Here is a 19,562-nt window from a genome sequence, read left to right on the forward strand (position 1 = left end):
AAAAGTATATGCTGTACATCTCCACACTCCTCTGGGTAGGCCCCTGCACATAGTGATAGTAATGAAATCCAAACTGTTTTCAAGGCCTGGCTTCAAAATGTGGCTGGTGGGGTGGGGGGGCAATCAGTTGTAAGCGCATGCAGCCTTGAAAAAAACCAAAAAAAACCCTGAAACTTTTAAGCAGTGATCGTGCCACTTCCTCAGATATTTAGATGGGATTTTTCCCCCTCTAACAACAGCCAGTAATATATAGGTTATTGGATTAAAGTCAACAACAGTTGTCAATCATCCAGCTGTTACACATCTGAAGGTTGTATTCAGAGTTGTGCCTTAGTTGCCTTACATGTTTTCTTTTTCTTTTTGTCTGTCTGCCCTGTGATTTCACCCAACATGTGAAATGCCACAGGTGGCTGCGGGCTGTACGCCAAGCTATCAGCGGGATACCTCAGCTGGCAAGTTGAATGCTGTGATATTTACCTCAATTACCCAGCGTGCAACTGAGGCAAATTATATGCAGATCATCATCTGTAAATAAGAGATAGTGCTCTTCCCCTCGTGTAAATTAAGTAACAGCACATACAACCCTCAGAAGCTAACACAAGACACATTTGTCTCCCTGGTTTTTTAATAGTAAACTTGGCAGGTCTTTTTTTCTTTTTTTAATCTTCTTGCAAATTGGACTGCCGCAGCACAGTGCCACATATTGGACTGTGCTGCTAATTCCTCACTATTTCTGTCTCGAGTGATTAGTCACTAATTGTTGCTTCAACCAAACACCTGCATGTCTTACTTTAAGTCAGGTCCAGCCTTTGTTATCCAGGCCCAAGGTCAAACACCTCACACAGGACTCTCCTCTCACTTCTGAGTCATGCAATTTGAGTTGTCAAACAAAACCATCCCACTTTTTGTGTGTGCGTGCGTGCATTTGTCTCCTTTAGCTTGCAGCCAGCTCTGTAGCACTACACAATTCAAAGCTGTATGCAGTGCAGTTTGAAGAGGATTATGATTATATCAGGCCTATTTACTATTTCATGTGGCTCTTGATGATACTTTGTACTCAGCCTACTCAGCTTATTACTTTCTCAATGAATAACAAATGAGTTGTCAAATAAAAGGCAAATAAACACAGGGCTAAAGAGAAGCCGATACAAATATTTCATTAGAACATATGTGGGGAAAAATAGGTTTGGAAAATCAAGCATTAAATTCAAATACTAAAGTGGGGGCATACTTTGCCTCTCTGAGCATCTCACGCCCCCCCTTTTTTTTTCTCTCTCGTCTGCTCTTACACGGGCACATGCGGCGTCTTGCCTACTCATCCAAACAAGAGGACAAATTACTTTAATTATGGAGTAATTGCAGAGTCTTGTGTTAATTAAATCTTTATCAGTTCAAGTAAGTGGATTGCTCCCACATGGAAACCATGCAGTGACGTGCCGCCTTGCTCTCTCCCTCCTCCCCCTTCTGCTCTGTCTAAATTTTCAGTCTAAAACCATCTTTTATTCACGGCCTCACCCGACTCTAACGTCTCCTCACCCCTGCGTCTCACACTGAAATGATTGGGATTAGCATGATTTGGGGAAAGGGTGGGAGGGTGGCAGGGGTGGGGTTGTTTTACCAAGTCTGTCGGCAGCCAGCTGTTTCTTAAAAATACCATAACAAACATGATAGCACCGACACGAGGGAGTGTCCTCACGCTGGAAAATGAGATACAAGATTTATCTCAGGTTCCTGGTGTTTGACAAAATTGAATCCTCTCATTTTAATTGCTCTCGACTAGGTGTGCTGCTCCAGGCGATGAAAACAGGAGCTCTGTATGTTGTCCCTTGTTCTCCGCAGACTATTATGTTCCATTGTGCAAAATGCCGATTATGATTTGCTTTATCCTTGTCATCTATCTTATTTAGGATCATTTAAGTAGCCACATGTTACAAAGGAACAGCAGTCAGCCCTGTTATTATGTGTGTTTGAGTCCCCTGCTTGTTGTAATGAGAACTGGATCACAGAGGAGAATTAATCTCTCTGAAGACCTATTCTGTGGTTCAAGGCCTCGCTACATGTACATTTTACAGGGAATGGTTGCATTTTTTCCACTTGCAAAAGAGCACAGCGTTAATGCTTGTTGTTTCTCGCAGCTTTGTCTTTTGACTAGTATTTGAGCCAGGCTGTGTGGAGCAAAAGAGAGGCAGCTTTAAATGAAAGGACACAGTGAACGTCCACAGAGAAGAATGATCTAACTTTATTAACCAAATTTTGTTAAAAACACACAAAACACGAACAAAAACATAAAACATAAAATTACCTCGTTACGATTCCAAATGATATTCCCAGAGCGATGTGACCAAACATGCATTAACCTGTTTTTTTATTGGACAAAAAAGTGAGACTGTTTTTCAGGGATGTGAAAAGTAGTTTGGCACTATGTACTGTAATTACATGTTATACACTTTTATGGTGCTCACTGTACACTGATATCCATGGGCTGATATATTAACAGCATGCATCTGAATGAAGACAAATAAGTCAGAAAGAACCAGAAACAACAACAAGAGATCCACTCCCCCGGTTAATGTCTGTGGGTTCCAGACTTCAGCCAATCGGCGCAGCATGCCAAGGATTCTTGACAACGTATTAAAAATTAGCATTTTATTTATGATTATGTTAATTTGTCCAATTGCATCTGAGACTTTGCCAAAGGGGGAGGAGGTGGTAGGGCTGTGTATAAAACTGTTCCACCCCCTCAATTAAAGCTGAGAGTGCGCACATCAAATGCATCTTGATTGTTTTATTTCATATGCATTGCAGTGGCCCACAGAGCCAATGTTATGAAAAGTACATCCTATCCAGTTATTTCTCACCCTGTCTGCATGCTGCCCATTGACTGTAAGCGAGAGAAGGTTGAGTAAACATGGCTGCTCTTTTTGCAAGTGCAAATACTGCAGAGTTTTAATCTTTCTGCGTCAACACAATGTACAATTTGGCTCGTGGACACCGCCAATGTGCAGCTGTTTAGCAGAGAGAATGTTTATGAGTCGACGAATGGGTGTAATATGGCTGTGAAGCAGATTCAAATGGGCTTAAGTGGATTACACCTCATTTCAAGGATGCTTAAGGTAAGATTAAAACAGATATGTGGTAGGTTAAGTGAGGAAAATACAAAATCAAATAGATGGAACTGCAGTCAGCCACTTTCTCATGCGTGGCTGCTCTTTTTCTGTATGTATAGCATTGAGTTAAAATCTGAGACAAAATGCTAATTTTTCATGTAAAAAGGACTCGGCAAAGAAAGCATACGCACATTTTAAACAACAGTTTTGCTCCACTAGACCGTCACAATTCACCGTTAATGCCCTTTCTTATCTTATGCTACAAATCCCCAGAGCTGGAACATTAGAACTCTCTAATCACACACGCTGGCACACAGTGTGGGCACTCCACACAAACACAAACACACGCATACAAAGTCACACACCTCACATACAATCTGAAAAAGATAATGAATTTAATACCGCTGCTATTACAGTCAACTAATGTTTGTTAATAGCCTGCCGCCATATGGAGCGAGGGCCTCAACCATGTGGGTAATTCCTCTCTTTGGACAAGCTGTCAATATAAAGGCCCTGCGTTTATTTTGTGAATGCATGGGATAGAAGGGGGGGGGGGGTCTTAATCCAGCTGGCTCTCTAATGATTTCTCTGTGCCCCAAATATGAGCTACATGGCTGCGAATGTGCCTACAGTTGTGTTTTATCTCAAATATCAGAGCTGAAATGTGTCCATATTGGCGCTCCAATGAGCATTTGCGCATATGTTGTACAGTTTGGGTACAAGACTAGCTTTCTATGTGGTAGGGGCTAATGGAAGTGATGGTTTTAGAGAGAAGTCTTTATGACGTGCCTGATTACCCCTCACCCCCCGCCATCCACCACCACAAATTCATCCCATCTCCTCCCCACATCCCTCTTGCCAGCACTGCACCCCAGTGGATAACCAAGCTTGGATTAGCAGTGACATCACACTGAAGAGATGGCTGAGCCCCAGTATGAGGAAGGGTGAGTACTTTGGTTTGTGTGTGTCAGATGGGTGTGAGTGTTATGTGTGTGTTCAAGTCTGATTAGACGGTGAGGGTGGTGGTGAGAGGGACGGGAGGATTAGAGAGCCATCTGAGAGTTGGTTAGGTGCTGACACCACTCCACCTCACCAAGGGCTCAATTTACTGAAGGATCAGAGTCATTTATGGTGGGCTGGGATTATTATCAGTTCAATAGGGCAATTTCTTTATTACAGTCACCTCTCAACCTGTGAAATATGGACACTTGTGATACATTTACAAATTCGTGTATCTTGTTTCTGGCATAATCTAGTGCTCTACTGTGCACGTAATTGTGCATTTGAAGCAGGTACTGTAACAGCTTTAATATAATAATGTTTTAATCCAGTAATAATGCCATTTTCACTGTAAGGCTTAAAACAACCCCTCCAAATGAGGGAAGGCAGGCTATGTTTGAGTTGAGATACTCAGCAGTCCCTCTCAACTAAAGCTCTTGAAATGCACTGAGAAATCATAGAAAATGCATATTTGCATGTTGATCCTTCAAAATGATGCCTGGCAATGAATAGTAATCACAAACAGCTGGTTTGAGCCTTTAGACTTTAACACATACTTTTCATTAGCATATGTAGTTTCAGTTTGCAAATTAGCCAGATTTAGAGTTCTTTCCATTTCTGTACATTTTAGCACACAATATTATACTTGGAAGAAAACCTGAAAACTTGAGTATGTTTTAAAATTTATGAGTAAAGCGCAAAAAGGAAAGGCTTTCAATTTTTAGACTAATTTTGACAGAAAAATAAACTGTCGTGCTAGCGTAAAGATGCAGACCCAACCCCTCTCCGTTCAGCTCTGTGAATACAAGTGATGAAAGAAGACTGATGTACATTCCTGAATGACATTGAGTGAACCAGGAAGTAGTCATAACCATGTTGCTTGGCCAACACGTCCGAGATAAAACACTGGTCGTCCTCATTTGAAACGCTCGTTTTTGTTTCCTTTTACAAAGCAAGAAACAGCAATTCAATGAGTAATGCAACTTATGAGGAAAGCGTGTCCGGTAATATCGCGAGGTTAGCCAGTCGGCGTGAATGTGGCTGCTACTTTCCGCGGGCAGGAAGGACCTAACTCAGCACACTCTTCTGCAAGTGTGCTGAAGACTATGCAAAGGTTGTACTTAGAACTAAATTAAATTTACTTAATCTCTACCCAACATCGTTTTAGACGTAGGTCAAAGTTTTATTTATACCCCGAAGGGTCTGGAATACATGGACGCTAACGTTAGCTCGCTAGTTAAGAGACATTTCAGTGAAAATCGTCCGTATTTCCCCTGAAAGAAACAAAATGTCCGCGGAGCACAGAGCAAGCTGGATACTGACAGGCACCGTGGTCGCTTGTGTCGCCGCTCTGTATGTCCCCTGCGTGCAGAGGACGGTCCCCGGTGGAGACTCAGGTTGGTGCTAGCAGGCTAGCTAACGCTCATTTGGTCACGTGGCTTTGTTGTGTTGCCGAGAGCCAATCATATTGCACCTTATTGATGAAACCGCTGCAGCTTGACTGGTGCTGTCCATGGTGCTGCAAGTGCAGGTAAAGCGACGTTTGTCGACGTGACAACGTAAACAAACACATGCCAGACTTTGAGATACACATATATAAATTGAAAGAATCATTCTTTCATTCATGTTTTTAAATCGTCCGCGGTAAATACGAAAACCTCTAAATGAGACACTAATACCTTTTTTACTTCCAGTGTTTAAGGCTGATTTTGGAATCAACGCTGACTGGTAAAGACAAAATGCATTATTTCATAATATTCAGTCACTGTAATTAACAAATAATGCAAAAATATACACGACTATCTGTATTTATATCGTTGTTTTCTTTCTTATTATTTTAAAATATCTTGACGTCAATTATCTTGACGTAAGTTGGTGGTGCTGTAAAGAACAATTTCCTGTCCTATTTGGGATGATGTAGTTTAATGTAGTTTATGCTTTTCTATTCTTTAAACTCAGCTGCTTTTAGTTGTACTTGTACTTGTTTACTTGTAATTCTATAACATAACTTATTTGGATTTTGTTGAAGCCTGTAGAGGTATAACAGTTCTCCAAAGTCACAGTTTGGTTCACACCTATTTTTATTAAGAGTGAATGAATAGGAAACATTTTAATGACTTAAATGTGATTCAGTCGTTACTATAAAAAGATGCTTTGACTCAATATTACCTGCTACACATACGTACAATGGTACTGTAAGATAAAATTGCATTTTTTTAAAAAAAAAGATCAAATAATAGCATATTATGTTTTTCAGAACTGTTAACATTTTCATTTTATTTTGTGACATATTAATTAATTTATTTCTTAACAACGGATGCTCTTCCTGATACAATCCCAAAAGGTATTTGTATCTCTCGCCAGACCAAACCAGCAACCTTTTGTTTGTTAGGTGTTTGTGCAAACCATGTTTGACTCACACCTAATTGCACTTTTCCTCCACATTTTATGCATTTTTCTGACTGTTGGGTAATACAGACACCATAATTGCTGACAAAGCACTGTTGACAGCCAGTCGCTACAAATAATTGTCCTTGTTTATTTAAATTCAATATTTTGTGTGCATGCATAAACCTAATTTACATTTAACACGGCTTACTGTGGACTTGAATGTATTCCACTCAGTACCTTCCGATGTGTTTTCCCAACATTCTTGTAATGCAGTTTATGAAGGAGTGCCTTGAACAATTACAAACAGTGTTTAGAAGTGATACCAAGGTTACAAACTTGTAAATTATGGACTTGAGGGCATGAAGGCTCTGCTTGTTAGGTTTTTACTGCTTTGGCGTGCGAGCTGCAGAAGGGAATGCATTTTTGCAGAATGAAAGCATAAGAAAAGCTCGGCCAGATATAAGCGAGGAGAGATGAAGCGAGAGCGGGCAATTGGAGTGCTGAGTAGCCCTGCTGGTTGTGCTGCTGTCTAACGAACAGGGCCTTTGAAAAAATGGCCAGCCCCTTCTCCACAGTGTTTAGGGACGGTGCAGGATGCCCGCTCTGATAGTGCCAGCTGAACACCCTTCCGAATTCTCCAGGTCTCCGTCTCTGTGTCCTAATCTCTTTAGGTGTGATGTGCCCTGGAGAGGCTTGAGCGCAGCCCCGCGGGTACGCTGTTGTCTAGGAATGTGGAGTGTGGAAATGATGGGGATTATGGGAAGACTGGTGTGGGTGCCCATGCTCCACAATCACAAAGACTCTTGGCACCCATGCTGCTACCCCGTTGAGTCAATATTTTCCCTTTTTAGTATTGGGGCTGCAGAACTGCATCTCTGTTGCACTGAGATGGATGTTTTGGCTTGGTATTAGTTTGAGTTTCAGTGTTGAATGGTGTAAAAGTGTGCCACTTCTAAGGGGAAAATGAGTGAAATTGAGAAGCCGATGAAGGATGAGAAAGTGTGATGTTAAATGATGGCAGGTAGCTGGCGGCTCATGCCAGGTGAAATGGAGCTGTGGAAACATTTAAGCTGTGCAGGTGGAGGAGTTCTGACTTCATGGTCCATTAGACTGATAAGAGTTAGGGCTTCTCATGTGGCAGAAATTTAGGCATCGTAATTCACTGTATCAGCAAGGTTGCAAAATATGAGAGGAAACCAGTGCCATCTGAAATCCAGCCCTTCTGTTTTGTAAAGGTTGTTACTGCATCCCTGCTCATGTCCCTACTGTGCAGATGTTTGTTTGTTTGTTTTTAAATATATGTAACAGCACCAACAGCTGCTCAGATTGAAACAGCTGTATTCTTTTCTTCTTTCTTACGTGCTATATGTTTGAAAACCAGTGAACACAGGAGAGCAATATAAATTAATTTACCTTAATGTGATTTAATGGAATCGCGTGTAGTGTCTTACGGATTCGACATAGCTTGTAAAAGTGATAGAGTCTGCAAGAAACAAGGCCAGCGTTTCATTGGATGTGTTTGACGGAGGAAGGGACTACCCGTCTGGTACCAGTAGAGGGGGCTGTCCTGAACCTAAACATTTATCAATGTCATTTAATCTGAACCAAATTTCAATTTTCATGAGTGGGAGATGCAAACATTGGGTGAGAAATCAGTATAATTTGAAATGCTCTGGGTGTATTCTGGCACAAATGGGTTTGTGCCCAGATACATTAAAGCTCCCTCAAAAAGCTTTTAGGGGTTTTCTTTTCACTTTGTGCTGCGCCTCACACAGAGCTTGTCAAAAAATTGTGCAGCCGGCTTTTATTTTTACAGCTTACTTCATTCTGTGACTGTCACCGGCGTAGCCTTTCTGTTTGTGCCCAACGGACTAAACGAGACATTGAGACATTAGGAGTGTGGGAGCAGGAGAGAGGCACGTAGAGCAGCAGAAGAAAGAGGAGAGGAAAGGACCCTAATGCATGGGGAGGATGGGACTGGAAGCATTATTCTCAGATCTGCATATGTGTGTCTTTGTGTGACAAGGCATTGGAGGGGGGGAGTCTAATGGTTTGTGTGTACGCGCGTGTGTTTATATCTGTGTGTATGTGCCGGAGAAGGGAGGGAGGCATCGGGGGAGAAGTGAAAGATGAAGAGAATGAGCGTGCCGCTTAGGAAATGTCACACTGGGAAGATTTGCAGGTTTTGATCCTGGCAAATTAATGCAAAACCCCAGTGCAAGTATTTGATTTGGGAAAACTTTGGGAGCAGACTTGTCTCTTAATAATAATTATTGGGTTTACATTAATTTCCTCCCCTATTCTCTTCCACAGGAGAGCTGATCACCACTGCTTGTGAGCTGGGGGTAAGTATTAGCTGTATTGTTTAATCAATTCACTCATTAACTCTTATAAGCATTAAGGAAGTTTAATTAAGCATGGGCAGAAAGCAGATTAATTTACTTTCAGTCCACAGGTTTTTCCCCTTCTTTTCTATACACTTATTTTACTAAGTTGCAAGTAGAGAATGCTATAATTTGCAACCCGTTTTTCAAATCCAATTAAAGTCAATGGTAAGGCGATGGCTTTTGTAGGCTTTGCCTTATGTACGGTATAAGGCTTATTATATCCACCCCTCTTTTTTGTGTGTGTGTGTAAGCCGCGAAGAATGAACTAAATCGGGTTAACAGTTATAATAAGTTTTATTATTTAATAAAGTTTATTACGCCGCTGTGATCCTTTTAGGGAGGCTGTGTCGGTGTCACTATGCCAGTAATCCTGCCGTTAGTGCTGCAGTCCGTGTGGCCTGCCTGTCTGCCTTTCAGGCCTCCCCAGGGCCTTGCAGGCCATCTCTGGGACCCAGGCTGCTGGCCCCCCTCTTCTGATCCCCAGAGCTTGAGAGTTCTCCTTCTCTTTGCTCCCTGTGGCCTTTATCGCTCAGCTGTCCTTTAGCTGCATGTCTGTACACTGCTGTCAGCCCACACAGTCCTTCCTCATGCTCTTAATCGCTCTTCATTTTGGTGACGTTACCCACCTGCGTGATGCTACCATTTAGTTCACCACTCTCGCTGCTGGAGCTTTTCTCTTTCTCTCATATTTACAGCCTCGCTTTTTGCTCATCGAGTTATTGCGACGCGCCTTTTCCGTTCCCAGCTCCTCACTCAAATTTTAGCAAAGCTGTTTGCATGTCTGCAAAAAGATCCTTTGCCGTGTTCGAGGTAGCTGGTGAGTCAGTCACACTCTCACCTTTCGGCTTTCTGTTCATTCGAAGAGCTGCCCCTTCTCACTGCCTGCATGCTTTGTGTTATCTGTGCCAGGGAATGAGTCTGTGTTTAATGACTGAGCCCTTATCTGGGTGGAAGAGACTTAGTGGCTAATTGCTGCGATTGCCAAGATCTCCCAGGCGAAAATGACTACGGCTCTGCGGTGGTTTGGGGGTTGAGGCTGGCGAGCACCACGTGTTATACCACGGGCTCTAGGGAGCTGCACTGTCCTTGGGAAGAGGCCCGCAGCAAAGAAGTGAGAAAAGGGGAAAAGAAAGGGAGTGTAGGGCTCTCGTATGACAGCACAGTCAGAGTAAAGCCAAGCAGGATGTTTCTGACTCCTCACAAAATTCACGTGTGCTTACCTGCTGAGGATAAAATGTTGATACAGCAATATATTAAATCCCTTTCTTGTGCGATAGAATTACAGATATGGTACACTGTTGTTAAAAATCAGAGTTTTTAAAAGTAAATTTTGTAGGGACTCTCCACACAGTCCCGATGTACCGGAGTCACTACCGGCGCTTATCACATAATTAAGGGAAAACAGAAGCTGAAGAAGAAGAAATTTAAAAGGGGAAAAGAGAGCTAAAAAACAGTTTCATTACTGAAATGGAGTAAAAGTAATTCATAGTGATGCATACTGGCACTACATTGCAGGGAATAAATAAATGTTTTCTTCTATTTGTCTTCTGTTTTTTTTAAAGTTGCACAGTTAAGGTGCATATATCATTGATTATTGTCTCTTAATGTATAAGGTATTGTGATACAATCATCATCGTGGTAAACCTATTGTGATAGCATCACATTGTGAGCTATTTTTACACATACTGCAGCTCTTTTTCTAAACATCAGTGGTTTGCCTGCCAGATCTCTGGGATTGTGCCAGTGTGTGAATAGCAGATCACTGAATTTAACACTAGTGAGCAGAATCACGTGTTTTTGCCCCTTACTCACTTTATCAAAGCTGCTTCCCTTCCCAAACCAAATGGAGTATTTCCTCTAGTATAGCAGTAAGAACGCATCTCCTGCTACATGCTGCATGTAAGAAAGGAGCACCTGATTTTCCCAAAAGTGTAAAAAGTTCACGTGTGAAATGGCCCTTGTCTTTGTTTTTGTGTCTTTAGGTGGCCCATCCTCCAGGATACCCACTCTTCACTCTACTGGCTCACATGGCTATGCGTCTGCTGCCCTCACTCTCTCCAGCCCACAGCGTTAACCTGATGAGTAGCCTCCTGGGGGCTGCAGCTTGTGGTGGCTTCTGCATTACTGTCTGCAGGTAGGCATATGAAAAATGTGTTTCCCCATTCCAGAATTTGTTGATGCATTATGTTCTGTTCTGGGATTTTAGTTATTGTATAAAAAAATTACATTGGTGCACTCTGCAATCGAGTAGGTATCAGTAACTGAAGTACTAAATTCTCAAACAGAACTTTAAGGAAGGCACAAAGAGCCTCCCTCCTTCAGCAGAGGAGCCTTCTGGTGACTAACTCACATCAAGGGAAGTAACAATAATAAGAAGACATTTTTGAGTGGCGGCAGTCTTTAAACATTCCCCTACTGACTTTTTGCATCGTGAAGCTGTCTGGAACAGAAAGTGGTATTTTTGGGCCCTGACTGACAGGCAGTGGTCTCCCTGATCCTCTGTTCAGTATTCAGAAGCAGAACCCAGTCGCCGTCCTCCCTCCCAGCACCTTACCCTCCCTGTTTACCTATCAGCCACCCGTTGTGAGAATGCGTGTATGTGTATGTATATCCCAATTATTGTGCCCTCCACCCCCCCAAACCCGACATCCCTGTTCTTCTGCCCCCCCCCCACTGCCCAGCATGCTCCCAATCCTGACATGGCACGATTTCTAATCTCTCCCCTTCTTGCCTCCTGGGTCTGAGAGGAACAGGATCACTCTCTGCGCTCCTCCCTCTCCCCTCTCTTCAACTACCTCTCCCCTCGCTCAGTCATAAACACAGTTTACGGTCCCCGCATTGCCATCTACCCACCCTGCAGCTTCGCCTGCTGCTGACCGTATCATGTAAGGAGTATTTTACCCCTTCCTGCTTTGTCTGTGTGTTTATCTTGCATGGTTAACCAGACTGCCTTACATCACACTTTTTGCTGATTTTACTCATTTTCCACACTGCATTTTGGTGGCAGCTTAGTGTCAACATTTTACCTTTTTGTCCCTCTTTGTGCATACTGGGCTGTTTCCAATCATGTCATATATTTCTAAGTTACTATTTCCAGAATAGAAATTGTTGAATATGATGTAATTTCTTCTTGCTGCACACCTTGGCAGGCTGTGAGGACTCTGTGATAGCGGGAGGACAGCAAGTGAAAATGAAATTGTGTGTTATAAAGTGCGCAGTGCTGGGCCGGCTTCTTGTGTGCTTGGCCAGTGTGTGCGATGTGGCAGGAGGTCTGGAGAAGGTCAGGGTACAGGGTCAGCCCTGCTGAAGTAGGGCAGGGACTGGAGAGGGAGAGCTACCCAGGGGACTGGCCTTAAGCCCAGACTGCATCAGTCTTAGACCCTGCCAGCTTTCACCAGTGTTCCCAGGACAAGGCAAAAAGGACAAAACAATAAAAAGAGGGTTAAAAAAAAAGGGGGGGGGGGTGTTAAAACGCTGCACTTCTTTGTCATGCTTTAACTGGACATCCTTATTGCTCCCCTGGTATTCAGGCTTTTGATTGGACTCCGTTCTTGGCCAGACATTTACAGTTATTTTGAGGGCCGAAAATATCCATGCAGTCTGCTGATATTTGGCTCCTATTTTGCATGTTAACCGTAGCCCCAGTTTATAATCTCGGGGGATTTAGATCCAGTTGTGGATTATGGTCAAGTAAAAAGTCATTAAAAGGCTCTGCAACCCCCCTTACCCACAACCGCCAGCTAGGGTTGATGAGTGGCGAGGACTTCATCCAGAGCGCACAGTTACACCATATAAGCTCTTAAGTGTGAATGTATAATCTACGCTTCCAGTTTAGAGAAATAAGCATAAAAGGTTTTAGTCATTATCTGTTCAGGGCCTAGACTGGGATGAGCTATGAGGCTGTGGATCAGTTGGCACACTCAGGTTACTGGGGGGTTACTGGAGAGGGCAAAAGATGAGAGAACTGGGCGAGGGTTCCCGGATGGTCGAGACCTGCTTCTTGGTTCTGGCGTGCAGGGCATTTGTGTGATTTAACCCTGTCAACAATACTGGCATAAATGCCACGGCCATGCAGAGACCCTCTGTTCAGGCCTTTCCCTCAGATGAAATGCCAAAACTGACCAGCCGTTCATACCTGCTCTGCCCTTGTAGTGAGTGTGCTGTGTCCCAACATAATTAATTAAATGTCATTTGTTGTTTTTGTCCCTTTGTTGGCCCTCCTAAACAGTTTTTTTTGTAACTACTTCTCATTTTTTTGCTTTTCATTTGCTGGGAAATAGGCCGACCTCACCCTCCCAAACAAATTATTGCTTTGTGAAATTATGTTCAGATGGCAAAATATTTTGAAGTTAATACGGGTACTCGAAGTCAGTTTCTCTCAAATAATAAATGGTAAGACCTTGAAATTCATCTGGAATATACCCAACATTGTGAGCCTTTGATGTATCAATTTAAATTAGTCGGCCAGATTGCCGTGTTTAATGTGGGGGAATGTAAGTTGATAGGCTTGGAAGCCACTTCTCTCTCTTGCATAAGTTTAAATGTAGCAATTTAGCTTCCCTTTGATTTGTCAATTACAGTTTTCTTTGCTTGATCATATAGTTTGATGGCCGAATTGCATGTCTTGTTATGTTTTCACACCACGGCCTGACAAGCCTTTGAGGATGGTGGACGTAATGATAATTACTATCGATTGCACTTGGAGGTTCACAGAGAGAAACATTTGGCTGGTGGAATGCTAAAGGCCTCAGCTGTGAGTCTCTGGAGGAATGCGTAGCAGGATAATCCAGACAGCTCTGTATTTTGTGCTCTCTCGTTTCATAGTTTATCTGCTAAAGCTGCTCTGAATCTCTGCTACCTGAGAGGAATCTCTCTCCATTCCCCAGCTTATCCCGAGACACCGCGAGCAGACACGTTAGCGAGCTGACAGCCATCACAGCAGAAAAAACCCCCCAACTTCGCCCCGCTCAGTCATCAGCACTTTTCGGTTTGATCACATGATTACATAACAGGCCCGTTGAAGCACACCAAACGTGTCTGGCCTCCCTCTTTCCCCGGCGGCCCTCGAGAGAAAAACCGCACACCTGCGAAAGGCTCCCCTGCCAAGAGCTAGCCCATGTGGCACAGCTGACACCTCAGTGGACGGGAGGGTGGGCGTGGTGCCATCCCCTGCCGCGTGCTGCATCCCCAGCTCCTTATAAGGACCTCCACCATATGGTCCCGATGGTGCTTTCTCTCCTTGCTCAGGTGGGTTGTTTTTCCAAAGGGGTGGGGTTGTGTGTGTCTTGTTGAGGTCGTGTCAGGAGCGACGTGTGGGGGAATTGTTTTTAGCAACCGCTGATGTGGGTTTGTATCCAAAAAACAGCTGAACAGAGCTGTTTTATTGGGTAATGCTCTTACCTCTTCCTGTAGGTGGCAAGGATGCCCCTCCCTCTCACGTCTGCTACTCTTGGATAAAATCTTCAGCCCAAGTATCCATAGAGAATACACCCATTACTGTTATTTTTTTATTTTATTTATGAAAATGCAGAAGACAATTTTAAGTTTGTCTGTTTAAAAGGCCTCAATCGCTGGACCTTTTGTTCCTATTCTGCAGTATCTCATCCGTCACATTGTAGTCCAACAGACCTCCTTTACTCCCACCCTCCTCAGCATGACCAATGGTTCCCCCAGGACTCATCCTCTAATACAGTTAAACAGATGTCTAATGAAGATGTTATTTCCTCATTACTGGCTACGGGATGGGGATAGAGCGGAGGAGGGAGGAGGGCTAGATAGACAGCAGAATACAGTACCAGTTTAATATTCCTTTTGCCCGTGGGCCCGAGATTGTGTCTGCTTCGGACGTCAATATTACATTCCTCACCCACCACAGGCAGTCTTAATAAGGCACCAGGCACAGAGACGGATCAGACTCGGCAATTACAATTCACCCAGAATTAGTTAATGGAATCTATACAGCAACATTTATGTATCACTGGTGTGTGCCTAATGACTTTGTTGGAAAAAAGCAGCAATAAAAAATGGCATTCAGTGAATTGCATAAACACGGGATTTTTCTAAATTGTTTTTTTTTTTTTTCACCCCCCTCTTCCTGTAATTTTTGTGTGTTGGGTGGAGATTAAGATGGCATTCTGGGAGAAATTGTCATGTCAGTGGCTGCATTGTTTGAACAGAATTGTGGTGATTAATTTTACACGCACTTGTAGCGCTGGAGCGCTTTCTTGGAGGAGGGGTGTCTGAGCGGCAGAGCCAGGACCCGTGTTTACCCTCCTTTCAGCGCAAACAGACAGCGTCTTCTTCATACACCGCATGGGGGAAGGAAAGATGGGGAAGTGCTTGGTTTGGAGACTTGATAGACTTTTTTTCCCCTCCTGAAACATACAGTGTGGACGTCAGTTAGAAATCAGATTTTCTCAGTTAGTTCTTATTGTAGTTTAAGATGAAATAATCAGGAAAAATATCATAAACAGCCGTCATTCCAGTGGTCATTCCACCAGCTAGCAAAGTTAAAATATAATAAAATGTGATATGATAGGTAATTATAATCAATATTTTATCTATTAAAGGGAAGTGAAAGGGTAACTGTATGGATGTCAGTGCTGCCATATTACTAATATCAACAGTAATATCACCATATAACACGATTGTTATGTTTCTGTTTAAATAACCATATAAAATAAATATAGCATTGCATACCTAAACAATTGTGCAGCTGATAGATGATGAATTTATAATAATCACAACAGCAGAAACGAACATCTCCTGGCTTTTACTCTCAAGCATAAATTAAGCTCTTGACTCTACATGTAATACTGCACATTGCATATTTTTTTATATTTTAAACTCCAGTGTCGTGTTTTTTGAAGTGCATTTTTTGTTGATAACCCAGAAATCTACAAATCTTTCTGCTCTTATGTGACAAAATAACTTAACCCATTTAAACTCGAAACAGCAGAAATGTATAAAATCGTAAAACAGTTCGATTGTACTGTCATGATGTAATTCCTCTGAAAGAAAATTAACATCGGGTCATTTAGTAGTACTAAATCAAAGCCAATACTTTGATTTACTGACATCCCTTAATGTTTGTGTATCAGTTGCAGATTGGCTTTGAAACTTCAAAGCAATACATCATACCCCTGTCATATAATAGCTGCTAAATAGCCTGCCTGGTGTCCCGGCCAGAGGGGAGCCCTGGGGTGTTTGCTCGGGCCAGCTGGAAACCTCAGCCTCAGCCCGAGCAAGGCCACCCCCTCTCTCTCGGGCTTTTTACCCTCTTCAGGAATGTGTGATTGTTTTCCAGCACCGCTTAACCCAAACCACCACTCGGTTAGAGAACAGTGCGTTGTTGATCCGCGATGGCACAGCTGTGGTATTGTCTGTTCCCCGGGGTGGTGTGTAACAGCGGCTCTCTTAGCCAGCTCCATTGTGAAGCTTCATTCAGTGCAGAGTGCTGGTGTAGGTTTTTTGTGTGATGCTGTTTAGCGCAGACGGCCGATGCTGGCATGTCTCTGGCCCATACTGTAGAACCGAGTGTGTAAATGAGGCAGGTTCTCATTTTGACACTTCAAAGTGATTATACCGAGCCTTTATTGTGTCTTTGAAGGGGACATTGTCTCTCGTATCATTGTCATTTTTTATTTTATTTACCTTTAATCCTCCCTTTTCAGCCTGTGCTCCTCTTTCATATTATTCAAGTTGAATTATGGATAGTTTTTTTTACTTTATTTCCAAGTTTGTGTTTCGTTTCAGGCTTTAAGTATATTGGTCATTCCTTAATTACCCAAGTGATGACGCAGGCATTTTTTGGCAGGTTGGATCAGTTCAGGGTTGAATAGTCTCGTTGTCAGCCGTGTTATTCTCCTGCCACGTCCCGACCAGTCCATTGTCACTGAGCCACAACATTTCAGTACAGCGGCAGCATCCTGCACAGCACTGAGTCGTGATAACAGGGAACACGGCCACACTGGTGTCAAAATGTGTCCTGCTTTATCCGAGCGCCCTGGGAGCAGCCAGCCTGGAGAATGAGCTGTGGAGAGGCTGACTGGGACCCAGGTGGTCCCGCGCAGACAGACAGGTCATTTACAGGCTGCACTGTACACACATCACTGGCTTCTTACTGACTGACAAGCTCTAACAGAGAGATTTGTCAGGCACTCAGGGAGAATAAAGAAGTTCAGGAACAGAAGTGTGTGCCTGTGTGTGTGTCTTTGAATATGTGACGAGTGCTGGCTATCAGACGAGCTTCAGAAGGAGGAACAGACTTGGTGTAATAACCCCTTCTTTGGGACCCCCATGACTGCTCTGCACCCCGTGCCGCCCCCAAACCAGCCCCCCGCTAGGTGCATGAGCTGTGGGTTAATTGTCATGTGAGGAGGTAAAATTAAGGGTGCGGGAGGTCTCTGCACCTCAACAAAAGTCCCCATCTGCATCCCCCCACCCCCCTCTAGAAACGCCACCCTTCTTCATTTTTCCTTCAAGTTACAACTAATTCCTGGAGCGGTGCAGCGAGGAAGTCGCTGCTATCGCTTATTAAGACCCACTCCTAGACGCCACAACCCCCCAACCCCATTAAGTGCATGCGCACACACATACGTGTGCTCATTCAGCAGGCTTGCCTTACAGAGAACACAGAAAAAAATAGTGGAGAGTAGCAGAGAGAAAACCCAAGAATAAAAGGGGAAGTAGTCAGCAAGCTAAAGTTTTTTTTTTCCACCCTTCTCTCGCTCTCCCTCTCCTTTTTTTCCTGATTTACCGCGCTTTCCTCAGAAAGCTCCATTGTTCCCCTAGCCTAAGTCTCATCAGGCCTTTTGTGGCTGACTATCACAGCGGCAGGCAGAGAGCTGGAAATGTATAAATGGTATCATGCCTTGTGATTAATGGCGGTGCTTATGAGTCAGGTCTGATAACGGGCCTGCTCTCTACTCAATTTCAGATACCGTTAATGGAATCTGTCTTCTGCGATTGTAATGTGAGAGCGCCTAATTTGCTATGGAGCTTGAAGCTGTCACCGGCAAGGGATTGTGGGGTCATAAGGGACCTGGCAGCCGTTTGGCCTGCAGCTTGTATCTGCGGTGCTGAATAGAGCAGCTCTCTGCCTGTCAGTTAGCTGATAGGCTGATGAGGACTCTAAGCCACTCCACACAATGGCGGAAAGGGCCATACTGCCTGACTTCCCTAATTGTCGAGCCTGCTCATATTTCAGAGCCAGCATGCTGGGGACTGGGTTGCCTTTTTTTCCTTTTCTCTTCTTTCCCCTCTCTCTTCTTGAACTTTTTTCTTCCTTTTTCTATATTTCATCCTGCATCCCGCACACTGTCTCACCCCTTTAATGCACACTTTTCTGCACTATTTTCCTTTTCTTTCCCTTCTCCCCATCATTTGTCGCCTCACTCTCTCTCCCCCTCTGTCTCTCAGTTTAGTAAGTGGTGGGTCTTAGCGTATGACAGATTATCCCAAGTTTGCTTCAATTACCGCAGAGGAGACGGAGACAGTACAGGAGAGGAGGAAGGGGAAAACTTTTGTGCACACATTATATTTAAGAAGCTGAGGATAAAGTGCTATCTCCACCACGGTGGTTTCTGTGCCAGTCTGTTCAAGATCAACCGGCTGCTCGAGAGGGACTTCTCATGATATGTGAATTACCCCAAATCGCTGAGTGTTTTTCAAGGTCTTGTCCGAGAAGCAAACTTGGGTAGAAGGAAGATTATAATGGGTCCCCAAATTAGTTATAGGGAAGTGGTGGCTTTTTTGACAACAACATTTAAAATTTGTGTGAAGCTGCTGACTTTGTTATTTTCTCTCTGTTTTTTTTTTCAGTGTGTCGTTGCAGTGCAGCTTTGATAAAAAAAAATGAAAAAAGCAATTTAAGTTCTGCAGCCTTTAGAAAAACTGTTTTTGAGGTTCATTTTAATGCAGTCGTTTTAAACAACTGAAACATCCAGATGGTTAAATTAGTACAATAGTTAATTTAGTTGACCAGATTGTAATTAACTTCTCGTCATTGTCCTCCGATGAAGTCCTTTCTAAAGAGTAAAACCCTCTTCTTCTACACTTTCAGGTTGGCAGGTCCTGGTCCTGGAGCAGTGCTGGCTGGTGGGCTGTTCGCTGTGTCCAGACTCAGCTGGCAGTGGTCCATGGTGGCAGAGGTCTTCACCCTCAATAACCTTTTTATTGGCCTTCTTTTCTTCTTGACCGCCAGCTTCCGCTGTGCTGAAAATGCCACGCAGAGGAAGAAGGTAACTCAAAACACCACACAACAGATGCAACACACAGGTTATGTTTTATTCAATGGAAACGCACAATGCTGCACTGTTTTGGTTGTCCCTGTTAGATTGCACACTGGGGGGCATTATGCTGTGGCTTGGGGCTCTGTAACCAGCACACACTGGTGCTGTATGTGTTGGTCATCATTCCTTGGGTCCTTTACCGACTGTGCTCTCAAAAGGTAAGTCACAGGGTCTCTTTAAATAAAGAGAATTATAGATGGCAAAGAAGAAACAGGCTGTGTGCAGTTTTTTGAAGTAGAAATAAAATAAAAAGACTTCAAAAACAAGATTTTTTCCTCTCATATCCTCTTAAAGCTGCTGTTTGTGAGGTGCAGCCAATCAGAGGGAAGTTGGTTTAAAGGGAGAGGAGCTAAAATGGCTTTAAGATAGATATAAATATGGATTGT

The 19,562-nt window shown here is 43.4% G+C and overlaps 1 protein-coding gene across 2 annotated transcripts in view; it reads left to right on the forward strand.

Moving 5' to 3' along the window:
• The first annotated feature begins 4,616 nt into the window (after nucleotides 1-4,616).
• Nucleotides 4,617-19,562, forward strand: part of tmem260 (transmembrane protein 260) — a 35,752-nt gene continuing 20,806 nt past the window's right edge. For both annotated transcript variants that reach the window (XR_005697305.1, XM_040042032.1), the window contains exons 1-5: nucleotides 4,617-5,503; nucleotides 8,811-8,842; nucleotides 10,867-11,018; nucleotides 18,948-19,125; nucleotides 19,221-19,334. Coding sequence is in view for 1 of the 2 variants with exons in the window: in XM_040042032.1 (XP_039897966.1) it covers nucleotides 5,395-5,503; nucleotides 8,811-8,842; nucleotides 10,867-11,018; nucleotides 18,948-19,125; nucleotides 19,221-19,334 (585 nt within the window). In the remaining variant the exon portion in view is untranslated. The remainder of the gene's footprint in view (nucleotides 5,504-8,810; nucleotides 8,843-10,866; nucleotides 11,019-18,947; nucleotides 19,126-19,220; nucleotides 19,335-19,562) is intronic.

The sequence above is a fragment of the Simochromis diagramma genome, unplaced genomic scaffold (assembly GCF_900408965.1).
Source record: "Simochromis diagramma unplaced genomic scaffold, fSimDia1.1 OVJJ01000304.1, whole genome shotgun sequence".
Taxonomy (NCBI): domain Eukaryota; kingdom Metazoa; phylum Chordata; class Actinopteri; order Cichliformes; family Cichlidae; genus Simochromis; species Simochromis diagramma.